Genomic DNA, 23,744 nt, shown 5'->3' with positions numbered 1-23,744 from the left:
AATAGTAGTTGATCCCTCTAATTTATCAGGGTCATCCCTACAGCTCTCAGAGGAAGAGCAGCCTGCTTCAGTGACCTGAACTGCTAGTCAGAGTAGATTTGGCAGAGTTAGCCAAGAGCTTGTTTTCAGGAAGGAAAAACTTAATCTCCTATAGATCCCATCTTCTAAGACAGCAAAGAGACCTCTTCCCTTCTCTTCTCTTCCTCTCCTCTTTTCTCTCTTCCCCCTCCTCTTCTCTACTCTCCTCTCTTCTCCTCTTTCTTCTCCTCCCCTTCTCTTGTCTTCTCTTGTCTTAAAGATTAGACCAGACAAGGAAGCAAGGCAGAGTCAGACCAAGAGGTCTGTGTTTCCTTCCCGAAGACTCCATCAATCCCTCTTCTGGAGAGAGAGTGTGTGTCAGAGATAAAACTCGGTTCCTGCTCCCGCTCCTCAGGCAAGCAAGCAGGCATGCACTTAGCTCCAACTTTGTGCAAACCTGGCCAGAATTGATTGGACCGTGCTGCCCTCTTCTCTGGACTCGTCTTCCGGGCATGGGTATATTCCCGTACCTTTCCTAGGGCTCGCATGTCTTCTGGTCCTACTTGTTTTCAATCAGACTCCACTCACCACTCTGCAGCACTCCCAACCCCATCTCCTTCCTTCGCTACGGCTGTTCTGCTGTTTGTCAAAGGAGCATTGACTGTTTTTCCTTCCAGATCCTTTTCTTCTCCTAACCCCTACTTCCTGTTCCACCTTCCCACTCACTACCTTTCCTCTTTGTTGTGTCCATTCCTTCAATAATTCCCTTTTTTCTCTCCAGTCTCCAGGGGGAAGGGATCTTGGGCTCCCTAGGGAGTAAAGGAGGCCCAGAAAGGAAGGCTGTTCTCTGTACCGCCTCCTCCCTAGAGCAGAGAGACAGCCTGCGCTGGGGGACCCGAAAGCCGAGTCCAACCTTCCTCCTTTACTCCCCCTCCAGCGTGTGCCATCTGCCGCCTGTCAGCCCCTCTCCACGGGCCCTGCTCCCAGGCGCCAGGGAATGGGGGGGGGGCGCTGAGGAGAGGTCCGGACTGCCTCTTTCCCACCTCCTTTGGCTACTTCCCAGGCGGCGCTAAGGCCGCCCCCTGGGCTCTGTCCTCTCTCTGCCCCGAGCCTCACCAGGAGGTAGGGAGAGAAATATGAATAGGGGGTGGGGCGACTCCCCTGCACCCCGCTCTATCATTGCCTTGTCGGAGAGCTGGCCTGCGGATCAGGAGACGCCCCCTCCCCACCATAGTCCAGGGAAGCTTTGTGTTCATCTCCCCCCTTAAAAGGGCCCATGTGTTCAGCATAGCCTCTACAGTTGCTGAGAAAGCACCCGCAGCGTTGGTCAGTAGTCTCTGTCTTTCTGGTCCATCTGGGCATCCGCCCACAAGCCACCAGCGGCTTTAGCATAGTGTCTCTGGGTGTCATTTCCACTCTACTACCTGTCAGTGCTGTCTCTTCTCCCCCCGCCCTTGAACTCCTGGAACCTCTGTCCTCATCCCGGTGTCTCGCTGTCAGATTTTATTTTTTCTGGGTCTCTGTCATCCCGACAGGAGCCTGGAACTGCAGTCAGTGTGTGTGAGACAGTTTGTGTCTGCATATCTGAATGTGTGAACCTGCGTATGTGGGGAGAGAGAGAGAGAGAACATATATATGTATATGGTATGCCCAGCTTGGGCCCCTTCTTTCTCGAAGCCGAGGGTCCCATTTCAGTGACTATCAGCAGAGAGTGGCAGAGCTGGGATTTGGAAAGGGGGTTCCCGCCTTTGGATATCAAAATGACCCACAAGCGTGGACTTAGGCCAAAGCTGGGGGAAGGGAGTGTGCCCAGGGCTCGGAAGGGACCCCAAAATCAGATAAAAAGAGAAATTGGGAGCTGGCGAAGTGTTGTTAATTGAAAGGCTTTGTTAATTATCCCGGGCTTCCGCTCTCAAGGAGCCAGAGGAAGCAGGAGAGGGAAGCAGTTAGGCTGTGTAGGTACCAGTTCCCCGGCTTCTCGGGTTAGAAGCCGAGAGTCATTTATCTCCGCGGGATGCGGGTTTTTCGGTTGGAGGTTGCCCTGGGTTACTAGTCACCGAGGGGACACAGCCCTCCTCGCTATGCGTCTCCAAGTGGCAACTTATTGATCGAGAGAGATTGATAAATTCCCCAAGCCGCACAGCGCGCAGACACCCCTCACTTGCCTTACAAAATGGCCTGAGGAAAGGGGGCACCCTTCGCCCGAAGACCGCCCCCTCCATCCCCAGGCCTGGACATTTCCAGTCCTCTCCACCAATCCTTGAGCTTGAGAAGGAGAGGAGGAAGCTTATTCCGGGAGTTAGCGTTGGCTCACCTCGCCCTAGAGCTCCCTCCTAGACCTTGTCACGGTTAGCTCTCTAGCCAGGCTCAATCTAAAGACGTGGCATGGTGTGTAAAAAAGACTACTGGCGGTCCAAAGCCCTGAGTTCGAATTCTAACTACCAGGCCTCAGTTTCCCCATCTGTAAGTTTAGGAACTCTTTCCAGCACGCATATTTTGTGATTAGAGATGAGTCAATATTCTCTGGGTTGGGCACTGTAACTTAAATTTTGGGAAGGTGTTAGGGGAGATAGCACGACCCGATACACTACCGCTGGGGGACTGGGACTGAGGATGGTTCAAAGTTTGTAGAAAGTGTGTATAGTTGGGGAAATAGCTCTTTTCATGATATTTTAGAGCTAGAAGAGACATTTGGATATCAGCTAGCCCAAATATTTGCTGATTGACTGCAGCTGGGGGGCGCCAAGCCTGGACCAAGGAGGTGTGGGTAGAAGTTGGCCAAGTCTAGGCACAGAGTTTGGATTTCGGGAGGGGGCGGCCTAAGCTTTTGGGAGTGTGTGAATAAACATGCCAAATAAGATTTCAAGAGATGTGAAAGGCACATTTTTTTTTTGGTGGGGGGGGTGAGTGGCAGGGACGAGAGAGAACAGAGGAACTACTCCCGGACGCCCCCTCCCACATCTTGCGATCTATTTTTATTTATCATTCTAAAGACTTTTCTTCCTTTCTTTATCTCGTTCCATCTCCCAGTTCGTGCGAGCGACCCGGTTACGGTTCGGTTCCTTCAGCTTTGTCCTCTCCCGCCTCCCCATCCATAAGGTCCACCCCCCTTCCCCCACTACAGTCTCCGGCTCCGGTGCCTCCGCTGCCGCCGCCGCGGTCCGGGTTTTGCGGGCGGCCGAAGTTGTATTTCCAGGGCTGTCCATCGCTCGGTGCTGTTGGCTCTCTCTCCGTCTGATCCGAGCCCGAGCAGTGCGGGGCTCCCTACGGGATCAGAGCGCTCCCCCGCCGGGACTCCACTCCTCACATCCTCCTGCTGGGACTCAGCTACATTTCCAGCCAAGCCTGGCTTTATTATGTGTCTCTGCACTGCAGCCCCAGCAGCCAGATCAGGAGGAGGAAAGCCAGCTACGACAAAGAAGAGAGGAGAGCGAGGGAGGCTGGCGGGCGGGCGGGCGCCGGCTAGAGAGCGGAGCCGGGGCGCAGCAGCCGCCACCGCCGCCGCTCCCACCACCGCCGGTGAAGGCGAAAGCGGGGCCGCCTCCTCCTCCTCCTCCTCTTCCTCCTCCTCTGCCTCCGCCTCCTCCCTCTCCGAGCCCCTAGCCCATGGAGGTAGCTAGCGGTCCCGGCGTCTTGGCACCGGCCTGGGAATCCACTGCGCGCAGCGCTTTGGCGAGCGGAGCTGGAGGGGGAGGCATCGGCCCGGCGGACAGGCGCTATGCCGAGGGCAGGGGCGCGTCTGCGGACCGCAGCGGTGAGCACCCTCACAACCCCTATCCACCCGCCCCCACCCTGGGCTCCGGGGCTTTTTTTCTCTCTAAGGAGGGCTGGGGGGGCGGGGAGAGAGACACATACAGAGACAGACCGAGACAGAGCCGGAGCAAGCCAGAGACTGAGACTGGGAAGGGGGCGTGGAGGCTAGGGGGGCCAAGAGTCACAGCTTTTTGAGCGACTCCTGGGCGGTTTTGCGCCCCCCTCCTCACTCAAGTAGAGAAGAGAGACTGAGTTGAGGGAGCAAACCTCAAAGCCACCATAATCCAGCCCCATTTCCAAATAATTTTTTTTTGTCATTAGTGTTAGCTATTGTTTTTTTTTGGGGGGGGTGAGGTGGGAAGGTGAAATTTCTAGGTATTTTTTGAGGGGTAGACTGAAAGACCGCTCTTGAGGAACCCCTCCCTTCTGTGTCCTCCCCCTCCACCTTCACCTCTAGCCCCCTTCCCCTCCACAGATGGGGTTATTGTGAGAGTCTGGACCGGGCAGCGCAGCCGGACGCCTGCAAACTTTGCACAAAAATAACCCGAGGGGCGGAGGAGAAGGAGGAGGAGGGTGGGGGGTGGGGGTTGGTGGGGTGGGGGGTGGAGGGAGGGAGGGGCCGCAGGGGCCGGGGGCCGGCGGGGGGTGGAGAGGAGGAGGAGGAGGGGGGCGGCTTTTTTTTTTTTTTTTTTTTGCATAACGCGGCTCGGCCGAGTGGCCTCTGGACTCCCCGCGCCGCTGGGACCGCTGAGCCCCCGGCTGCCGCATTGCAACAGGCAAAAACCCAGCGCCACCCCCCTCGGCCTTAGCACCTTCCTCCCCAAACCATCATCATTATCATCATCATCATCATCATTATCATCAATAGTTATCTTTCCGAGTGAGGCCGCCCCGAACCATCGATCTGCTCACCGCAGCCGCCGACCCGGCTGCAAAAAAAAAAGTTTCCGAGAAGAAGGAGGAGGAGGAGGAGGAGAAGGGGGGGGGAACCAGCGGGGGGCGGAGGGGGGAGCAGTCCGCTGAGCAAGAGGGAGCGCCCGAAGCCCCGGACATGTCGAGACGCAAGCAAGCCAAACCGCGCTCGGTGAAAGGTGAGTAGGGAACCGGCAGGAAGGGAGAGGGAGGGACGGGCGGACCGAGAGAGAGCGAGCGAGAGAGAAGGAGGAGGTGGAGGAGGAGGAAGAGGAGGAGGGGGGAGGAGGAGGAGGAGGAGAAAGGAGAGGAGGAGGGGAGCGCGGAGCGGACACCCTCCCTTTTTCCAATCCCCCCCCTCTCCCGGCCGGGGGAGAAGGGGCTGCTGGTCTGCGGGGAGGTATTGCGCTCGGGGTCCCCCTACCAGCTGCTTCAGATCCTGGGTGTGTAAGTGTGTTTGTATGGGGGAATGGGGGAGTCGTCTCTCTCTCCTCTACCCCCACCCCCGTCTGGGTCCCCGGGCCCCCGCCAGTCGGCCCGCGTGACCAATCAAGGGGTACGGCCCGGGTTTGGCGGGGATTGCGAATCACCGCCGCCGCCGAGGAAGAAGAGGAGGAGGAGGAGAAGGAGGGAAGGAGGCAGCTGCGGCTGTCGCCCCAGCGCCGGCCCCCGGGCCTCCCTCAGCTTTCCCCTCCTCCCTGATCTGAGGCGTGTGGGGACGAAGTGAGGAAAGCAGGAGGCGGCCGCCGCTGTTGTTTCTGGAGACGTGGGGACAGTAATTGCAGCCTGACCCCCACCCCCCCCACCATGGATCACCTCGCGCCCTTCTCTCCGCCCCCCTCTCCAGGTCTCTTGCCCAGCTCAGTTTCCCCTCATCACTGCACCTCCTGCCTGTAGGGCTCCCCAGCTTCCTCTGCTTCTCCAGGCCCCCTACCGCGGGCCCCCCTATTCCCCCCAGCCCGGCCCCCTCACTTCCTGCCACCCCAGCAACCCCCCTCCACTGAGGCCGCTGGAGCTAACGCGCCTCTGGCTCTGTGGGTTATTGTCTGGTGTGTCCCTGTCCTCTTCAGCCCCACTGAGAGCTCAGCAGGGGGCGGGGGAGCGGGCAGCCTCTAAGACTTGGGGCTCCTTGTGCCCCAAGAGGGCTTGGAAGAGTTCCTCAATCTCCAAGCTCTCCATCCCGACCTCCCTCCCCCCGTTTCAGGCTCCCCGCGGCGCGCCGGGCTCCAGGGCGCCGAACTCCCAACCCGCGACTCCCCCTCCCTTCAGCCCCAGGCCCAGGCCAGACACGCCAACTCCTGGCTCTGCCTGGCCGGCCTACCTCCCCAACGTATTTATGGGCTTCCTGTCCCCCCCTGCCCTCTTGGGACACACTGAGTGCTATGTAGATATGTGGAGGTATACGCACATACATATATGTACGTTTTTATGTAGGTATGAATACAATATATTATGTATATACACATCTATAAGACATAGATGTATATATAAGATATACATGTGTGTACACATATAGATACATATGCAAATGTATATATAATTCCATCCTTATAACCCTGTGGTTCATTGCTGTCGGGCGAATAACTTCCCCTAGACTAGAGGAAGAGGGGGGTTTGGGCAGTGGGGGTGGGGAAGTGCTGAATCTTTGCCTCCCTCCCTTCCCCCTCTCAGCTCCTGGATGGAGCCTTCGCATTCAGCCCCAGGGCATCAAGCCTGGCCTTTGTGGTTCTCTGTCCCCTCCCCCCAGCCCCGACTATTGGGTGCTCCTCATCCTTCTCCCGCTGCGCTCTAGAATTAGGATGGAGGCGCTGGGGGATGGGAAGGGAGAGTGGCCCTTAGGGATTATATGATATGTATAGGTTAGGGTTGGAGAAGAGGGATCTTTGGCTCCTTTTCTTACTAATTAAAAATTAATTTTTATGACCCTTTCATTAGAGGTAGGTGCCAGAGCCCAGGTTCTTCCAAAAAGTTAATTTCCTCGTGTGTTAAATAGAACTGAAATAGCGCACCCTTTTTCTCTCCCCCACCTCCGCATCTCCTCCCTCCCTTCCTTGTGTGGAGTCTTGGATGTCATGAATTAAATACCGGAGCAAAGGGGCATCTGAGAACTGAATGGGCTTATGGGGGTGGGGTGGGGAATCACTGTCTTTCCAAAAGGGAGCCTAGGAACACCATTAAAAAGATGTAGCCAAGAACAGCTGGAAGTTAATGATGGAACTCCAAAGTAAATGTATCTAAGTTTCGCCCCTTTTAGGTGAAGTTGGTCTTCTTTATTCTAGGTAACTTGTGAGAAATGCAGCTTGAAAGGAGAGTTGCTGCATAAGCTGATTGATTACCTTTCCAAATTTTAGGAGTTTGTAAATTTAGTACGTTAAGATGAGGGGGAGATCAAGGAATAGGTCCATGTTTAGATCCTTCCTGAATGGACCGATCCTGTGACTTGTAGTAAGATTTGACTTTACCTCTCTCTTGTAATCATAACCAACTCAAAACATTCAAGAGCCTCTTTAGGCAACCATGCAAAAATATGGGATGTGAACCACTGGTCAGAAATGCCTTTGTGCTCTTTTCCAAGGGGGGGCAGTTAATTCTATGTTAAATTCATCAGGAGGAGATAATTCAGAAAGGAAATTACAAAGCTCCTGATTTAAAACAACAACAACATCCCTTCTGTGGAGGTGATAGGTTCAAACCAAGAATAAATTCAGCTCACAATTATGCAGAGATGTGGGAACATCCTAGTTTGCTAAACCAGCTTACTTGACTCCTCTGGAAGATTCTGTAAGAATTTATCTTTAGTTTTTCATGAAATCAAGCTTAAAATGCCATATGAGAAAGAGAAAACAAGAGGAGTGGACGAGAGCTTATTTGTTATCTTGGGAGAATGGCTTTCTAACTGGAAAATAATAGTTAATTGATGAGGATAAGATAGGTTAAAATCTCAACTAGTAGGAAGGTGCTTTCTCAAAACTACAGTAAATAATAAATCATATTTGTTTCTGTTGCTGTAGTCGGACAGTGCTATGTATACCTGTTTCTCTTTTCATTTACAAAGGCCTTCAACAGACCTTGTCTATCTCTCTTTAGGTCTTTTATTTAGTTCGATTCAGAGGTGAATAGGTGGAGGTGTGGGTCATTTATCTAGGAGGGAATTAATATAAAGGGAAGGTACTAATTTGATGTAGATAAGAGTTCTTTAGGTCAGCATTCATTTAATCTTCTAGAGTCAGCCCCCCTCCAACCCCCCAGGAAACATATTTAAAAAAGTTTGACTAAGTGTGGACAGCTCCACACTAAGTGTTTAAAACAGCCAGGTCCTCACCTTAAAGATGCTTGAAGGTGCTTCTTAAGGAGTAACAGTGTATTTTTGCCTTCACTGCTGTGTGTCAGGGTTACAGTGGGGCATTGTGGACTTAGAGAGCACGCGGCTCAACCTGCTCTGAAAGTCCTTTGCTGTAATTGATCTCTGAAATTGTAGAGAGCCCATAGGAGGAAGGGAAGACAGAAATATAACTATTTCTAATGATGTTCTGAAAGTGTTATTTGAAGCACAGGAATTGCAGCTTTGAAAATCAAACAGGCCTCAGATGGTGACTTGCTCCACCAAACACAGAAAACCCCAGAACCCCCCCCTCCTCTTTCTGGAGGTGTCACTGAGTGTCACAGTGTTTGTCTATCAATTGGGAAACACAGCTCATACCCTGTACACCCAGGCAATAGTTTAGAGGGGGATAGCAGCATCAGTTTTCAAAAGCCACCCCCTGAATTTCAGAAGAATGCCATTTACTGAGCTATTTCTTCCAGCTTCCCCTCTTTTGATTCCTTCTTAGTGTGGCAGTTTTCACTGCGCTCGCCCTGTTTGTTACTTTGATCATTTTGGCCTCATTCTCTGTGCTGGAGTCATCACTCTTCGCTGATGTTATTTCTCCTGATTATATCAGGTGGCTCAGTAATGATTATCCTGGCAGTTATCTCTGCCACTCAACATTAAGATGATCTGTCGCCTTGATGCTCCTGCCTCCCATCCCACAACAGCCTATTAATTTGGAGAGAAAATTAATACATTTTTCAACCTGGGTTTAAAAGTTTTGAATAATTTGTAATGCTGCATATATTTCCACTTTCAGCATAAATTCACTGTTAATTGAATTTCCAACTATTAATTATTGGACATGCTATGTTTACACCCAGCACGCAAATTTATATCTGTCCTCCAAAGATTCCTCTTCATCCCCTGACTGGGCCTTTCTTTCCTATCAACCTTTAGCTTCTAAAAAGTCCATTTTATAAATTTGGATGGAGGTCGAGGGAGTTGGGCACAGCGTAGATTGTCACAGCACATGTTTCCATGGAAATAATTGAGATGTAATAAATAGAGGCATTCTGAGCTTACAGGTTTTCTGATTCAACAGAGACCAAATACAAGTGTAAATTGTCAGGATTTGTTTGGCTAAATGTACATGATCTTGCAGGAGAGGGGGGAAAACCCTTTATAAATTCTGTAACATTTGTAGCCTGGTCTGGAATGCTCAGACTGTATTATATTCAGGACTTTTTTCCTTCCTCTCGATTCAATCACAGGGAAACATGACTTGTTTCATTCACTAGACATCTTTTATGTCTAGTAATTGCTATTTAGATTCTTACACCTGTTTCCTAGCAAAAACTTAATAAGCAGTAAAATAAGATAACTATGTGCCCCTGGCAGTGGAATCCTTCCAAACGGAGAAGCATAAGGTGTACTGTGTATTAATAATGAGAGGTGCAAAATGCCAGTGACATTACAGTAATAAAGTAATTCCACAGAACCATCTAGTACGGGCAATTCCTTTAATTCATGGAGATGGTGTTGTATGCTCCACTATTTAAGAAAAAAAGGAGGGGGGTTCACTAAACCGGAGTGAAGGTCTTTTAAGTACAAGCTTGCTTGGCTCTCAATGGGGGTTTTTAGGTCCAAAGGATCTGGTTAATTTGAACAAAAATGTGCATTAAATGCCATATCGGTAGCTAGTTGTTTTTAAGGAGATAGCGGTTGAATTCTCCCTCTGATGTAGGATTTAATAGTCTCACAATTAGATAAATCGATTTCTTTTTAACTGTTCATTTGAAAGTGTAAACTAAAGCAAACCAGCAGTAAGGTGGATACTGGGAACATTCTGCCTGCTCTTTTGAAGAAAGCTGATTCAGGGGGAGATTATTTTCAGAGTCATTGATGGTGTCCTCTCCTCTCTTCTCTCTTTCTTTACCCTTTGTAGGGAATTTCTTAGTACCTGTTATTTAAACACTGTCTAAAGAATAGTGTACCATGCCCATTGTCTGCAATGTAAAAACTTCCTTTTCTGTGGTAAATATTGACATAGTAACCACCTCTGTTTTGGAGGGACTGTCCTCATTTATTTAAGTCACCCTGTCCATCTGCCCAGGGTCTCCATTCGGAGTTTCCTCTTGGTCTCTGAGTTTCTATGGAATCTCCTGATTAGGATCTAGAGTTCAGACCTCTTCATCTCTCCATTTCTCCCACTCCAGGTGTAGACTGATGAACACCTTGACTAAATGTCTGCACAAATCCTAACTGGAGCATGTGGAAGTTGGGTGGTGGTCCCAGCTATCTTGGTTCTGTCCTTTGGAGAGTACATGATATCCGTTGGCATATCCTCAGTGGTTTAAAAGAGGAAAGCATAATGTACCACAAATTAACATGTACAAACATTAACTTTTCCTGATCCTGGACCCACAATAAGCACTGTCCATTTCTATAGTACACCTTTTAGCAGTCTTTCATCGAATAAGTCAAAAGGGAATACTGCCATGTTTAGCTAGGGCACAGTTTATAGATCTTTTCTTTGGCAAAGGTTATGATTGGAAAATCTTAGTTTTTAGGGTGCTTTGCCTTAATGGGACCTGATGCTTGCATAACAAACATCATTTTTCTAAAAACATTTCAGGCTGATACAAAGGTTCAGAAAAAGGAACAGAACCAGGGGACTGAGGTTCTAGGCTATTTTCATTGAACTACTTCAGTTCAGTTTGTGGGAGCTCTATTCCTGTTGGCACACGACTGAAAATAGCAGATGTACTTTGGTTGGTGAATTTGACAATTCTGCAAATTGCTGTCAGATTGCAATGGTATTTTGTGCATAAACATGCGAGTCAGTAATCAAACTGTTTTGCACAAAAATGCACTAATTCAGTCTGGCTTAGTTATCCTCCTTGAAGTCCCAGCCTTGGTTGTCATCCTTTCCAGCTTTGCTTTCTTAGGGGTGGGGTGGAGAAAGGCTGATAGAAACTTTTGATTTAGCTCCTTACCTGCCTGGTTTGTCACTTTGGGGTTGTACACTCAGTAAATAAAAATACTCTACCCCTTTCTAGGCCCTCCAATTAGCTTATTACCCTGATTGGTCTCCTTTAAAAGAAGGCTGTTTTACCTATCTTCTCTACCAAAGGTTTGATTTTTAATGTCTTCTGAAAAGGATTCTCTTTGTCTTGATTGATGTCAAGAATAAAAGCATGATGGTAATATCCCTTTGAAAGCTATTGTATTGTCAGCTCTGCCTGACAGCAGGAGGCCCTCCTAGTGCTATAGATTAGCACTGTGAAAACACTGACATTTTCTTTGTTATATTGCTGTTGTTCTGCTTGCAAAGTCAATTATACAATGTCGGAGCTCAGTTACAGAGTTGACTTTGGAAGTAACAATGTCTTTCATTCTTGTCTTAAAGATATAATTTTCTTTCTTAATAAAAAAGAGAGAGAAAGAGAGAGAAACACATGCCCTCCCCTGTACCTCTCCCCCCCCCCCCATCCCACCTCCCAGCACACATGTATTCACTTGGTTCAATTTTGACTTTTCCAATACAAAGATTACATCGTCATTATCTGTTAATTCTGCTCATTCAAATTTCAGTTCCTACTTATTGATACAGTGACTAGGGCAGCCAAGATACACAGAAAGCCGTCAAATGAGATTACACTGTTGATACCCTCTTATCTTGTGTGCTGTTCTTGTCATTTGGATTCCTCGAGATTAGTGATTGAAAATGTTTTGGAAACAAGGGATCCCCCAGGTGGTATCAAAAGCGTGAGCCTGGGCATAACCGGGCAGAAGTTGCCCATTTCTAACAGTGGGTTTAGAGCAGAGGTTACTAAAACATTTAGAATGATTCATAAAATCTATTGGTGTTTCCTTTTGGCATTTCTAGCTAGAATTTCCTATTTAGCTTTTTGAAGGAGCATGTGTCTGCATTTCTGACTTGGTTAGCTGATGGAGATTCAGTCTTGATAGGGACTGACTCAGTGCACAAATTTTCATTCATTGTAGACCAGTGGAAGTGACTGCAGTTTGTGAAAGGGTGGGACAGATTACAAAGTACTTTGTTAATGGTCAGGTGTTCTATAATGTGAACTATTATTAGCAAAAGGCACAAAAAATAGTAACTATATGAACAGGCTTTGTTAAGGGTTGAGCTTTTTAGCTTCAGTTTCTCCCTCTCTCCAGAAGGTTAGACTCTTAAGTTCCTTCATTGTAGTATCCATTAATCCTAACTGTTGGAAGAGATGGTTACCTGACGGTGTTGGGTGAGCTGAGAAGTCTTACTATTGTTTTGTCTAGACCTCATGTGGAATTGCAGGGCAGCACCCAGAATGTCCCCTCCATTTTGCTTCAAATGACAAGGGTCCATCAGGAAACTTTATTTGGGGATGTTAATTGCTGGCTCCCTAACTTATTATTATGAACTCCTTGACAAGATCACATATTCACCAGCAATTTGTCAGGACTAATTTTGTTTTTCTCCAATAATTGAAAATTAATGTCTTGAAGTGAAAGCAGATGTTCATGTCATCTCTTGGATTGGGATCTAAAGTGGTGCTTTGTAGATGTGTGTGCTCACTAACTGAACACCAATTTCCCATTTGTAGATAACCTAGGTTTTGGGACTGATGCAACTAAAAACCCCAGATTTTGGTCATTGATGGATGATAGGAGATTTCCTTACTCAAAGTGACAAAAGCCTAGGAAAGACTAGAAACAGGTGGAGTGAGGAGGGGGGAGGGGTAGGTGAAAAAAAATTTAAATAAAATTTAAATAAAAATCTGTTTGCTTGTATAAAACACTTTTCTTCCTCATTCATTCATTCATTTGTTCACATAACAAATATTTATCATTACCTAGGTGCAAAGACCTTTTATTATAGGCACTTCATGGGGCAATGTCCCTACGTTCACAGGGTTCATAGGATCATAGATTTAGAACTGGAAGTGACCTTGGAGGCCATCCATCTAGTCTATCTCGTTTTATAGATGAAGAAATAGGTTCAGAGAGGTTAAGTAACTTGTTCATCATCACACAGCTAGAAATGTTAGAAGCAGGATTTGAACTTGGGTTTTCCTGAGTAAGATGTCCCTTGGCTGAATATGACAGTTTAAAGCACGGAGAACAGAGCGGAGTCTAACTGGGACTTTTTTCCAAGGTGAGGTAGGTGAGGGCTCCCCAGGTAGCTGTGTGTTTCCAGGATGCTGAAGCGTTTGCGGTAATGGGAAGTCCTTCTGTCAAAGTTTCAGGACTGATGGGAGGAACTAGAGGTTCATTTACTTATGAAGGTCAGAAAGGGCTCAACCCACACTGCATCTTTCTAAAGTCTGCAGCGGTCAATAGGATGATACCAGAGCAGAATCCTTCCCCCTCTCCTTTTCTCCTCCTAGTCTCTGCATTTGGCTGTATGTAAGCTTTGGCTAGTGATGTTAGGAATGGCTAGTGACTGCTGAAATGCAGCTATTCGGTATTTTCACCAGCCTTCCAGGGTGGGGGAGGCTCCTTCACTGCTTTTGCAATCCAGATTGATTCCAAGTGGGAGCAGCTACACAGTATGGCTTTGCTGTGATGAGGAAGGGGAAACAGACAACAGCCCCAGTGAAAACCACAGCAAATACCTCACGTTCTGGCCTTGATCAGGTGCAGCTCCCTCCCAGATTCTAATTGTGGGTCACAGGCTGTGCATTTACATTTTTTTTTATTTTCTTTTTCCTCCTTGGAGGTCCTAAGTCAACTTTTTCCCTGGCTCTCGATGTAATTGAAACTTGCACTTTTGTTACCTGGGCGTGAATTATTTTTTTGTGTGTTGTCATTACTAGACCTGCTGTGAGGTTTATCTCTTCTGTTCATCCTAATTAAATAAAACATACTGTTCACCAAACTCCTGTTGCACTGAATTACCTGCCTGAAGGCTAATAGATGGTCATTTGTGTGTATTTCAGGCAGAGGCATTGTCTGACAGGGTTTTCTCCGGCCTGGAAGGCTGAGCAGGCCAGGTGAATTAAGTCTGAGCAAACAGACAATATCCAGGGCTTTCCCAGCAGTTGACTGGCCCAGTCTTGTGGAACCCCTCCTGCTATTGCTGTTTACAGCAAGCTTGTGTTCACTTGGGCTCTGGGAGAGAATGCAGATCTTTGTACTTAAACAAAACAAAACAGAAAAAAAATCATTTCTGGTTCCTGAATGAGAGAGTTTGCTTTGTCTCTGTTCCCTGGGGAGCGTAGGGATGAACTTAGGGAGGGGAGGAAAGAATCATTGGCTCCAGTGGGTCCCTCAGGGATGGGTGAAGGAGGAGAGCCTTCTCTCTTGGGGAGCAGGGGAGCAGAAAGAAGGGGAGCAGGCTGTAGTCACCTGGGGGACCCTGGGCTGGAGGATCTCTGGCCCTGTTCCCTGGGGAAAGGGCATTAACTCCAGTACAGCTGCTAGGCCGGCAGTTTCCAAGCTTCTGTTGCTCAGGGCAGCCTTTTGAAAGGACCTTGCTTCCTCTGAGAGGGGACTGGTCACACCCCAAGCCTTGGGACTTGTTCAGCTGGGCCTCTGCCTTGGGGCTTTGAACAGCACTTTGTCTGATTCTTTAGCCATGGAGAGAAGATGATCTAGGAGGAAGGAAGGAGACATTAAGTGCCTACTATATTTCTTATATTCCATATATCCATATAGCCCTGTGCTCATCACTTTACAATTATTATCTCATTTGGTCCTCACTACAACCCTGGGAGGTAAATGCTATTATTATTCTCACTTTACAGCTGAGGAAACTAAGGCAGACAGAGATAAAGTGATTTGCTTAAGGTCAGACAGCTAATAAGTGTCTGAGATCAGGTTGGAACTCAAGTCTTCCTGATTTCTGGGCCCAGCACTCTAACCACTGTGCCATCTAGCTGCCTCAGTATATAGAATTATACCTATAGTCTAATGTTAGAGTTTAGTGATCTCCTCTCCTCTTGCCAGTCCATTCTACAGGTGTATAAACTCCTTAGGAAAGGGAAAATCCAACCTGCCTAAGGCTACACAACTAGTTAGTTGAATAGCCAGTACAAAATCCTAGGTCTCCTGTATCCCAGTCCTTTCCACTTTACTGAATGTAAATTTAGATTTCCTACCATGCCAAAGACTTTTATGGTTCTCCATTTGGTCCTCATTCAGTAAATATTTATTGAATGAAAGGAAACATGAATGAATGTATAATTCAGCCCCCTCTAAGTTTCAGCTAGGACTTCCATCCTCCATATGTATTAAACTCCTACTCCATGTTCTACTCCCCCTCTAGGTTATTCTTTGAAGGGGGAATGGAGGAGCATGACTCAGTCCTCCTAGACCCATGATTGTTGGGGGTGGGCCTTCCTTCTATGAAATATGCCCATTCTCCCTGCTGCCTTAGCTTGGCCTTGGGAGTGATGAGACCAAAGGAGTTGTTATCCAAGGTAGGGAAGACAAAGTGTTACTCATTTTTGTATTCTGGCTTCCTGTCGACCCCCAAATGTCTCCCATTTCACCCTGAATCTTCTCATCTTTCGTGTCTCCTCTTCCCTTTTTTCCATGCTTCGTCCCCGCGCGCCCCCCCCACCTTGTTGTCTCTCTTTGTTCAAAATTAAAGTCCTCTTTTGTTGTGAACCACAAACTTTACGATTCTACTTCCTAGTCCCACTGATTTATTCTTGATTCATCCTTCTTTTGCTGCTTTATCCTTGAGTCACACTAACTAGCTCTCTTCCTATATCTTTTTGTTTTGTGCCTGCACTTGAGGAAGCTGTCTGCAGTTGGTACCTCCACTTTTCTCACTTTTCTCTTCTAAACCCTCTGCCTTCTGGCTTCCAGTCTCATCCCTCAGTTGAAACTTCTCTACAAAGTTACTAAAGAACATTTTAATGACTTTTTCTTAATCTGGATTTTCCTTGAGCCCTCTGTCGATCACCCTCTTCTCCTTCATACTCTCTTACCTCTAAGTTTTCACGACTGTGTTCTCTCCTGGTTCTAAAATGTGACCACTCCTCAGTCTCCTTTGCTTCATCTTTCTCTAAGTCATGATCGCTAACTGTGGGCGTTCCTCAGGTCTCTGTCCTGGACCTCCTTCTCTTCTTCTCCCTCTATGATATCTAGAGTAGGGATCTCATCAGCTCCCGTGAATTCAGTGATCATTTCTGTGTAGACGATTTTCAGATCTATTTGCTAACCCTAATCTCTCTCCTTAATTCCATTCTTGCCTCAATAAATGTCTATTGGATATCTGGAAATGATGTCCTCCAGACATGTCAAACTCAGCTTATATAAAACAGAACTCATTATCTTTCCATATTTTCCACTGCCCTCTTCCTTGATACTGTTATATCCACCCAGGTTTGTAACCTTCAGGGTCATCTGTGACTCCTCACTTACACCCACCTGACTTTTCCAATCTGTCGCCAAATCTTGTTTTGGCTTGTCAAATCTTGTATCCCTTTCTAATCATATGGCTGCCACTCTGGTGAGGGCCTTTATCCCCTCACCCTTGGGCTATTGCAATGGCCTGCTAATTGATCTCCCTGCTTCCAATCTCTCCTTACTCCAAATGCATCCTCTACTTAGCTGCCAAAGTGAGCTTCCTAAAGAATCCACCTGACCATGATGAATATTTCACTCATTAAACTCACAAGGCTCCCTATTACCTCCAGGATCAAAAATAAAATCCTCACCTCTGCTTCTTATTTTCTCTGGCTTCTTTCTAGACTCAGCTCAAACATCACCTTCTGCAAGAGGCCTCTCAGGGTCCCCTCCAACCTCCCTCACCCCTCCAGTGATACCCAAATGGGGTCACAAAGAGTTAGACATGATTGAAAAACGATTAACAGTAACATCTTGTATGTATGTTGTTGTTTACATATTATCTCCCTGTTTAGAATATGAGCTCCTTGAAGTCAGGGACTACATTTTGCCTTTCTTTGTGTCTGAAGTGCTTAGCCTGGTGTTGGCAATGCAGAACTGTTTAATAAATGCTTTTTGACTGACTCTACCTCCCCCAAGCTAATAGGCAACTCTGTACCCCATAAGACCAAGATTCAGATTATTTGTCTCATGACTCCTGCACATGGTTCTGAGATTGATTTCTGTCAAGAGTACCCACCCTTTTTGGAAAGTGCTACCTACCCCAAGGGGAGGAGAGCATGGAAGTGGGGTTGGGCGAGAGAATTGGTATTTGAAGTAGAACCTGATGCTTATTATAAGCTGATGAAGTTGGGAGTGTAAGAAAGAACATGGGAATCTGGAATCGGAGGACCTGGATTTAAATTTCAGCTTGACTGTTTTCTGCGTCTGTGACCTTGGGCAAGGCTTCCCTGAATTTTAGCCTCTTCATTTGTAAAGTGAGGGAACCAGCTCATTGGTCTGTGAGATCCCTCCCAGCTCTATGATCTTGTGATCTTAAGTAATCCAGGCATGCTCAATGAAGACACAGAAAAGGATCTCTTTCCCTTGAGAGAGAGACAGTAACAGATTAAAATAAGGGGCAAGAGAAACAACATTAATAATCCCTTTATATACATAACATTTAATAAAATAATTTGGGTTCTATAATCTTCTCTGGTTTTCTGAGCAACAATACTGTGTGAGGTAGATAGGACAGGAATAATTATCCCCACTTTGCAGATGTAGAAACTAAGGCTTATAGAAGAAGTGACTTGGCCAAGGCCATGCAGCTTATAAGTAGAGGATGGAGTTGGTGGGCAGAGAACGGTCAGGGGCAGAAAAGGCAAGCTCTGATTCCTTGGTGGGGGCGAAGGCAGGTGTCAAGAGAAGGGATAAATGGAAGCCAACTTCTCAACTTTAATGTATACCAGACGTGTGTGTGTGTGTGTGATATGTGTGTGTGTGTGTGATATGTGTGTGTGTGTGTGTGTGTGTGTGTGTGTGTGTGTGTGTGTGTGTGATATGTGTGTGGGTGTGTACAACCCAGGCCTGCATTTCAGGAGAAATAAGCAAAGCAAACACTGAGAGGTCCTTCCCCCACTGACATATCTGAGCACAAAGGGGCTACCTGATGATTAGATGTGATGCCTTTGTTGGAGCTGTTTCATTAATTGCTTTTAATTCATCCTGCAAATGTTCTGTGTGGGCTTTTTGTTGTTTGGGCAGGTTCTTCTCTCTCATTAAAAAATAAAAATGCATTGAAAATGACCAGGCATGTACCCACGTCCAGAGCCATCAGGAAGACATTTTCTGGTTACAAAAAAAGAAAGGAAACAGGGGAAAAATTCTCCAGCACTGCCAACTGCCCAGATAGGGAAGGGAGGGATGAACAAATCCACCCTTGGGGTAGAGAGGTGAGAGGGTAGAGGAAGGATAAAGGAGTGGTGGAGGAGCCAGCAATGCAGAACACTCCCCATTCCTGGCCAAGAACCTATTGAGCTGTCAAAGCTCTCTGAGACTGACAGGCAGAAATCAGAGTGGGCTGGGATTGCCTGCCCTTGACTTTGGGAGAAAGTATTTTCTTTCTTCCTAAGCCCCTCACTACTCGTCCACTCTCTGCCCTCCTTGGAAAAAGTGAGGATGGCGACTACAGGGAGCTGGTTTGGTCATTGGGATTAGGAAGAAAAGCATTGGTAAGGACCAGTTTGGAGAGACACCCTGGAGTTCATGTAGAGGGACTTCCACTGAGTTCAAAGTTGAATTGGGGCTACTCTCATATTTCTAGGAGCCAATAGAGCCTGTAGGATGATTTGGGCAGGCTTGCTTGGTAGCCTGGCTCTGGCTCAAGGTCTGTATCTAACAGGCATACTTTTCATTTCTTCATAGAACCATGAACACCTTTAAAGGACCCTAGAACATGGGATATAGCATAAAAAGGACCAGATTTAGAGAGAACCTGGGTTCAAATCCTGCCTCTTCTCTTATAACCTTGAACTGCTTTGCCTCTGTGGACCCCAGTCTTATCATTTATAAAATCAAAGCATTGGATTCATGAGGCCTCAGTTGCTTTATCTGTAAAATTCAGGAGTTAAGTTAGATGGCTTCTGAAGTACCTCCTAGCTTTAGAGCTATGCACCTGTGATCCCTTAGACCTTAAGACCTTAGTGGGAAAGAACTCTGGGTTTGATGTGGTAGAGAACCTGGGTTAAAGTTCTAGCCTTATTGCAATTTAAATCTTTTGTGACCTCGAACATTTCCCTTCCCCTCTTTGGGTTTCCTTGGCCTTATCTGTCAAATGAGGAGGCTAGATTAGATCTTTGGTAAGGCCCTTTTCTGGGCTGCTAGGTGGTGAAGTGGATAGAGTGATGGGTGGGGGAATCAACTTTCTGAGTTCAAATCTGGCCTCAGACACTTACTAGCAGTGTGACCTTAGGCAAGTCATTTAACTTTGCCTTAGTTTCCTCATCTGGAGAAGGAAATGGTGAACAATTTCAGTATCTTTGCCGAGAAGACTTCAAATAAGGTCAGGAAGAGTCAGACAAAACTGAAAACAGCTCAACAACAACGAAAGGTCTTTTCTTATTCTAAGTCCTTTGAGTTTAAAGATCTTAGAATATAGGATTCCAGAGTTGGAAGGGACCTTAGATCCAGTCCATAGTGTCAAACAAACCCCATGCGGTGTGCAACCCAAACCAGATTAAAATGTAATTGAGCAATATTTAGCAAAGTAAATAAAAACACAATAAAATATAGATAATATCACATTTTCAAACTACGTGACTGCAGCCCACATGGATCCTTAAATGTGGGTTAGTAGCCTCCATTTCTATTTGAATTTGACATCAGTGATTTAGTCAAATGTCTCCTTTTCCAAAGGAGGAAACTGAAGCCCCAACATGAAGAGAAACTTGCACATGGTTGCTTGGTTATTTATAGGCAGAACTGGTATCAAGGCCCAAGTCTTTTGACTCCAAATCCAATCCTGTTTCCAAACCATCTTTCCTGATGTTTTGAGGCTCTTCTCTAGAGATTGAGAGAAAGGAGAAAATAGATTTCACAGAGAGATAGATGGCTACAGTGAGGTTTTGAGGTTGGACATGAATGTTCTGTATCACTCATTAGGGTTTGGGGCTATGGCTAGATTCGCTCAGGTTATTGACTCGGGAGCATTATATGATTTAACTATTTTTTCTGGTCAGTGGATTTGTGTTCAAAATGTGGTGGTTAAAAAAATTGGGTGGAAAAGTGTGCGAGCCACCTTGTCCTCTGAGGAGATGCCAAAGTACAAATGCAGACTATGTATCCCTATTTCTTGGTTCAAATCTGTCCTCAGACACCACCTGTGTGATCCTGGAAAAGTTAACTTCTCCCTCTTTGTTTTTGCCAAACAAACAATGGTTTGCCAAGAAAACCTCAAACGGAGTCACGAAGAGTCAGGACAGAAAATTGACTGAACAATGTATCCTTATACATACCACATATTCTCGTCCTTCCATTGCTCTTTCCTTCCCTCTCAGATCCATTGGATGAACCAAGGGAAAGAGGCTTCCTCTGAGAATGTGCGTGCACATTGCCTCTATAAATCTCTGCACTTTGAGTAAAAAGAGCTATCGTTTCATGATTGCTCTGGCCAATCATCAACCAAGGTTGAGACTTGTAAGTGAGAGTTTAGAGAGCTAGAGGAGTAATCCTATGGAGCCTGCACCGTCCCCTTTTTTTAAGCGGGTGGAGTTCTGGACAGGCTTCTCTGGTTCTGTCATTTTTGTCACGTTTACATAAGACATCACTTACAACAACCTTGTGAGAAAGAGAGTGCAAATATTATGATTCTTCTTGACACGGAGGAGTGGAAGCTCAGAGACTTTAAACTGCCCACAGTGACAAGGTTGTTAAGTAGCATAGATGGGACCTGGAGGAACCCTGGTCTTTTGACGGGAAGGCTGCATTGTTCTATATCATGTTGCCTGTCCAAAGTTGCCTTGCATTGATTTTCTTAAAAACCGAGCTTTGTATTTATTTCACTTGAATGGGAAGAGAAGAGGATTCCTTAATATTAGCTCTTCTCTGGCCACTGGAAAAAAAGTTTTTAATGTACAGAAGATAACAAAAGGAGGCTCAGAAAAAATCACAGACTAGCCGGACAAGTGGCATTTGTTATATAATAGAAAAACACAAGTAGTATGAAATAGAGATTCATGGCTTCATATACAGTTTTCTTTTTGTCAGCTGGTGGGCATATGGAAATGCTCTTTTTTGATGTTTAAACTGGAAAAAATTTAAAAATTATAAGGAGAGAAGAATATATAATTCTCCCCTAATTGTACATTGACTCGATTTCCTCCTCTGTAAAATGAGTTATTGGTACTAGGTGGTCTTGAATGTCCCTCCAGTTCTGGCATTTTATGGCCCTTGGACTCTGATCTCCTCTGTTCTAAGCACCCTTCCATCTCTGATGTTCTGTGTTCTTAAGATCCCTTCCAGCTTTGACATTCTGTGTTATAAGGGTGCATCTAGCACTGACATTCCGTAGTCTCAGAGTCCATCCAGCTCAAACATTCTGTGATTCTGTGTCTATATTTTGTATCCGAGGCTTACCGAAGAATGTTAAGCCACCAAAATTCGGGTTAAACTCTTCAGTGAAAGCTGATCTTGTAATCTTAGACACTCTGCTTCTTAACCTCAGGGTCATGGTGTCAGAAGGAAGTTAGCAACAGTTTAGACGGCCCCAGTCAGATGGGGAATGTTTTCCCTCTCTCCTTTAGAAAGCCCAGAATGCAGTGCTTGCTGTGACTAGGGCAGAGGAAGGAAGAATGGGAAGAATGAGCACCCATTTCTTTTCGTTTTGTAATTCTCTCCTCCTGATCCCTCTGGCATTTTTTTCAAAGAGACCAATGTTCTCAATACTTCAGCCCCTTCCTAGAACCTGCAGAAGCAAAGTCCAATACAAGTGTTAGTGGATGGTTCTTCTCAGCTGTGGTTGGTACCTGATTGGGAAATTATAAAGACCAAACATTCGCCAGCTTGCAAAGGAGGACAGGCCCAGGGGACTGCCCGGCCTTGGGCACTTGGGATTAACACTCTTTTGGTCTCTTTCTACCTTATTGATAAAATCATAGAATTAACAGACTGTTTGCTTATTCTCCTCCTCCTCCCATTCCTCAGCCCGTGCTAAAGCAGCATTTTGTACTAGAAAATAGCCCTGGGATTTGGAGTATTGGATTAGAACCCGAGATTTGCTCATTGTGTGTGTGTGTGTGTGTGTGTGTGGCCTGGGGTAAGTCAGATCTCTCCTTTAGGCCTTAATTTCCTCTTCTGTACCATTTGAGTGGTTGAGCTAAATAATCTGTAAGGTATTTGTTTGTTTTACAAATTAAAGCCTTTGACTCCATTTTTGCAAAGAGGGAAAAAAGTAATTTCAATGCTAATGACTCTGGTTGTAAAACTATTAGATGGGCTACTCATGAAGTCACAAACATGTCATTTACATACCTTCACATGATTGGCAGATGTCAGGCAAATTTCTTTCAGCAAATAATAATCATTTTAATAGCAAGTATATACAAAAATTATGTGTCTGTATGTGTGTGTGGTGGGGAAGGAAGGTGGGGTTGGAAGGAAAGAAAGGGGTGAAAGGAGAAGGCTGAGTACAGTATCCTCCAGAGAGCCAAGTTCCATTTCGGAGACCAACTAAAGTGGCCACAGAAAGATTAGTTGTATGAAATTTGTCCGTGTAAAGAATGTTTATAAACTAACTGCCTAAAACACATCACTTTGTCTGTCTAGTCTTAGTACATAGTATGTGCTTAATTAGTGCTTACTGACTGATATCAATAATAGTGGCTCGCATTTCTGTATTATGGTTAGGGTACGAAGCCCCTTTTCACCACTACTGTGTATGTAGGTGGTGTCAGCAGCAACATCCTTTTTTGGATGAGGAAAAAAGAAATGGAAGGGCTTGCCCCGATCACCCCACTAGTGAGTTGTAAAGCCAGGACCAGCACCCAGGTCTCCTGACACCAGTTCTTGTGCTCTTTTCATGATATCAGGTTGATAAAATCATTCTGAAAGCTGGGAGTGTGGCATCTTCTTGTTTTCTCCCTTAGCCAGTTTTCTTATCTGGGCTGACAGATTGGAAAGTTCTGGAAAGAAGAGGTGGGTGGGTGGGTGGGGGAATAAGATGGGGGGGAGACTGTGAAGAATCTTTAGGCATGGGAGCTAGAAAGAGCTGCCATGAGGTGTGTTGGGGCTGCACCAGCCCTGATAGGCTAGCAGGTCTAGTGGTGACTCAGAGACCCAGTGGGGCTCCGAGATGGGGGAAGAGAGGAGCATTCTGCCTCTGTGGATTGGGGAGGGGCATTTGGGAGTCTGTTTCCCCCTCCTGCCCCTCCTCTCCATGGATGGGCTGCTGGTTGGGCCTCATTCTGTCTTTTCACTCTGAGCCGCAGGAAGGCAGCCCCTGGGGGGATGCTTTCTGCAGGGATTGTCCTGGGAACAGGACTCACTGGCCCCTTTTTCCTGGAAGGTTCATTTCTGAACAATAACTCGGCCTCAGGTTTTGTGACAAAAGGGGGCCGCAGCAGGGGGCTGGCTGGGAAGCCTTGATGGTCCAAGCCTTGGCTCCTCTTCCCCTGTGTCCTAGTGTGGGAGTTTTAATTATTTGAAAACTCTATCCAGCTTCTCCCTTTCCCTTCCCTTCCCCTTAACCATAAAACTAAAGTGTGTCAGAGCTAGAAGGGACCTTTGAGACCAACTAGTCCAATCTGTCTTTTTTATAGATGAGGAAACTGAGGCCCAGAGAGGGGGACAGATTTCCTCAGAGTCACACAGCTGTGAAGTAGCTTTCCAAGTCCAGGGATCTTCCCAGTTTACT

At 46.5% G+C, this 23,744-nt stretch overlaps 1 protein-coding gene across 1 annotated transcript in view; it reads left to right on the top strand.

The window, feature by feature from the left end:
• The first annotated feature begins 4,822 nt into the window (after positions 1-4,822).
• The window catches only part of LOC118842253 (zinc finger protein 423-like), a 147,163-nt gene continuing 128,241 nt past the window's right edge, over positions 4,823-23,744 (top strand). Inside the window, exon 1 of the mRNA XM_036749844.1 lies at positions 4,823-4,862. Within this exon, the coding sequence (XP_036605739.1) occupies positions 4,823-4,862 (40 nt within the window). The remainder of the gene's footprint in view (positions 4,863-23,744) is intronic.

Source organism: Trichosurus vulpecula, chromosome 3 (assembly GCF_011100635.1).
Source record: "Trichosurus vulpecula isolate mTriVul1 chromosome 3, mTriVul1.pri, whole genome shotgun sequence".
Lineage (NCBI taxonomy): Eukaryota > Metazoa > Chordata > Mammalia > Diprotodontia > Phalangeridae > Trichosurus > Trichosurus vulpecula.
This window is presented reverse-complemented; position numbering and strand designations above follow the sequence as displayed.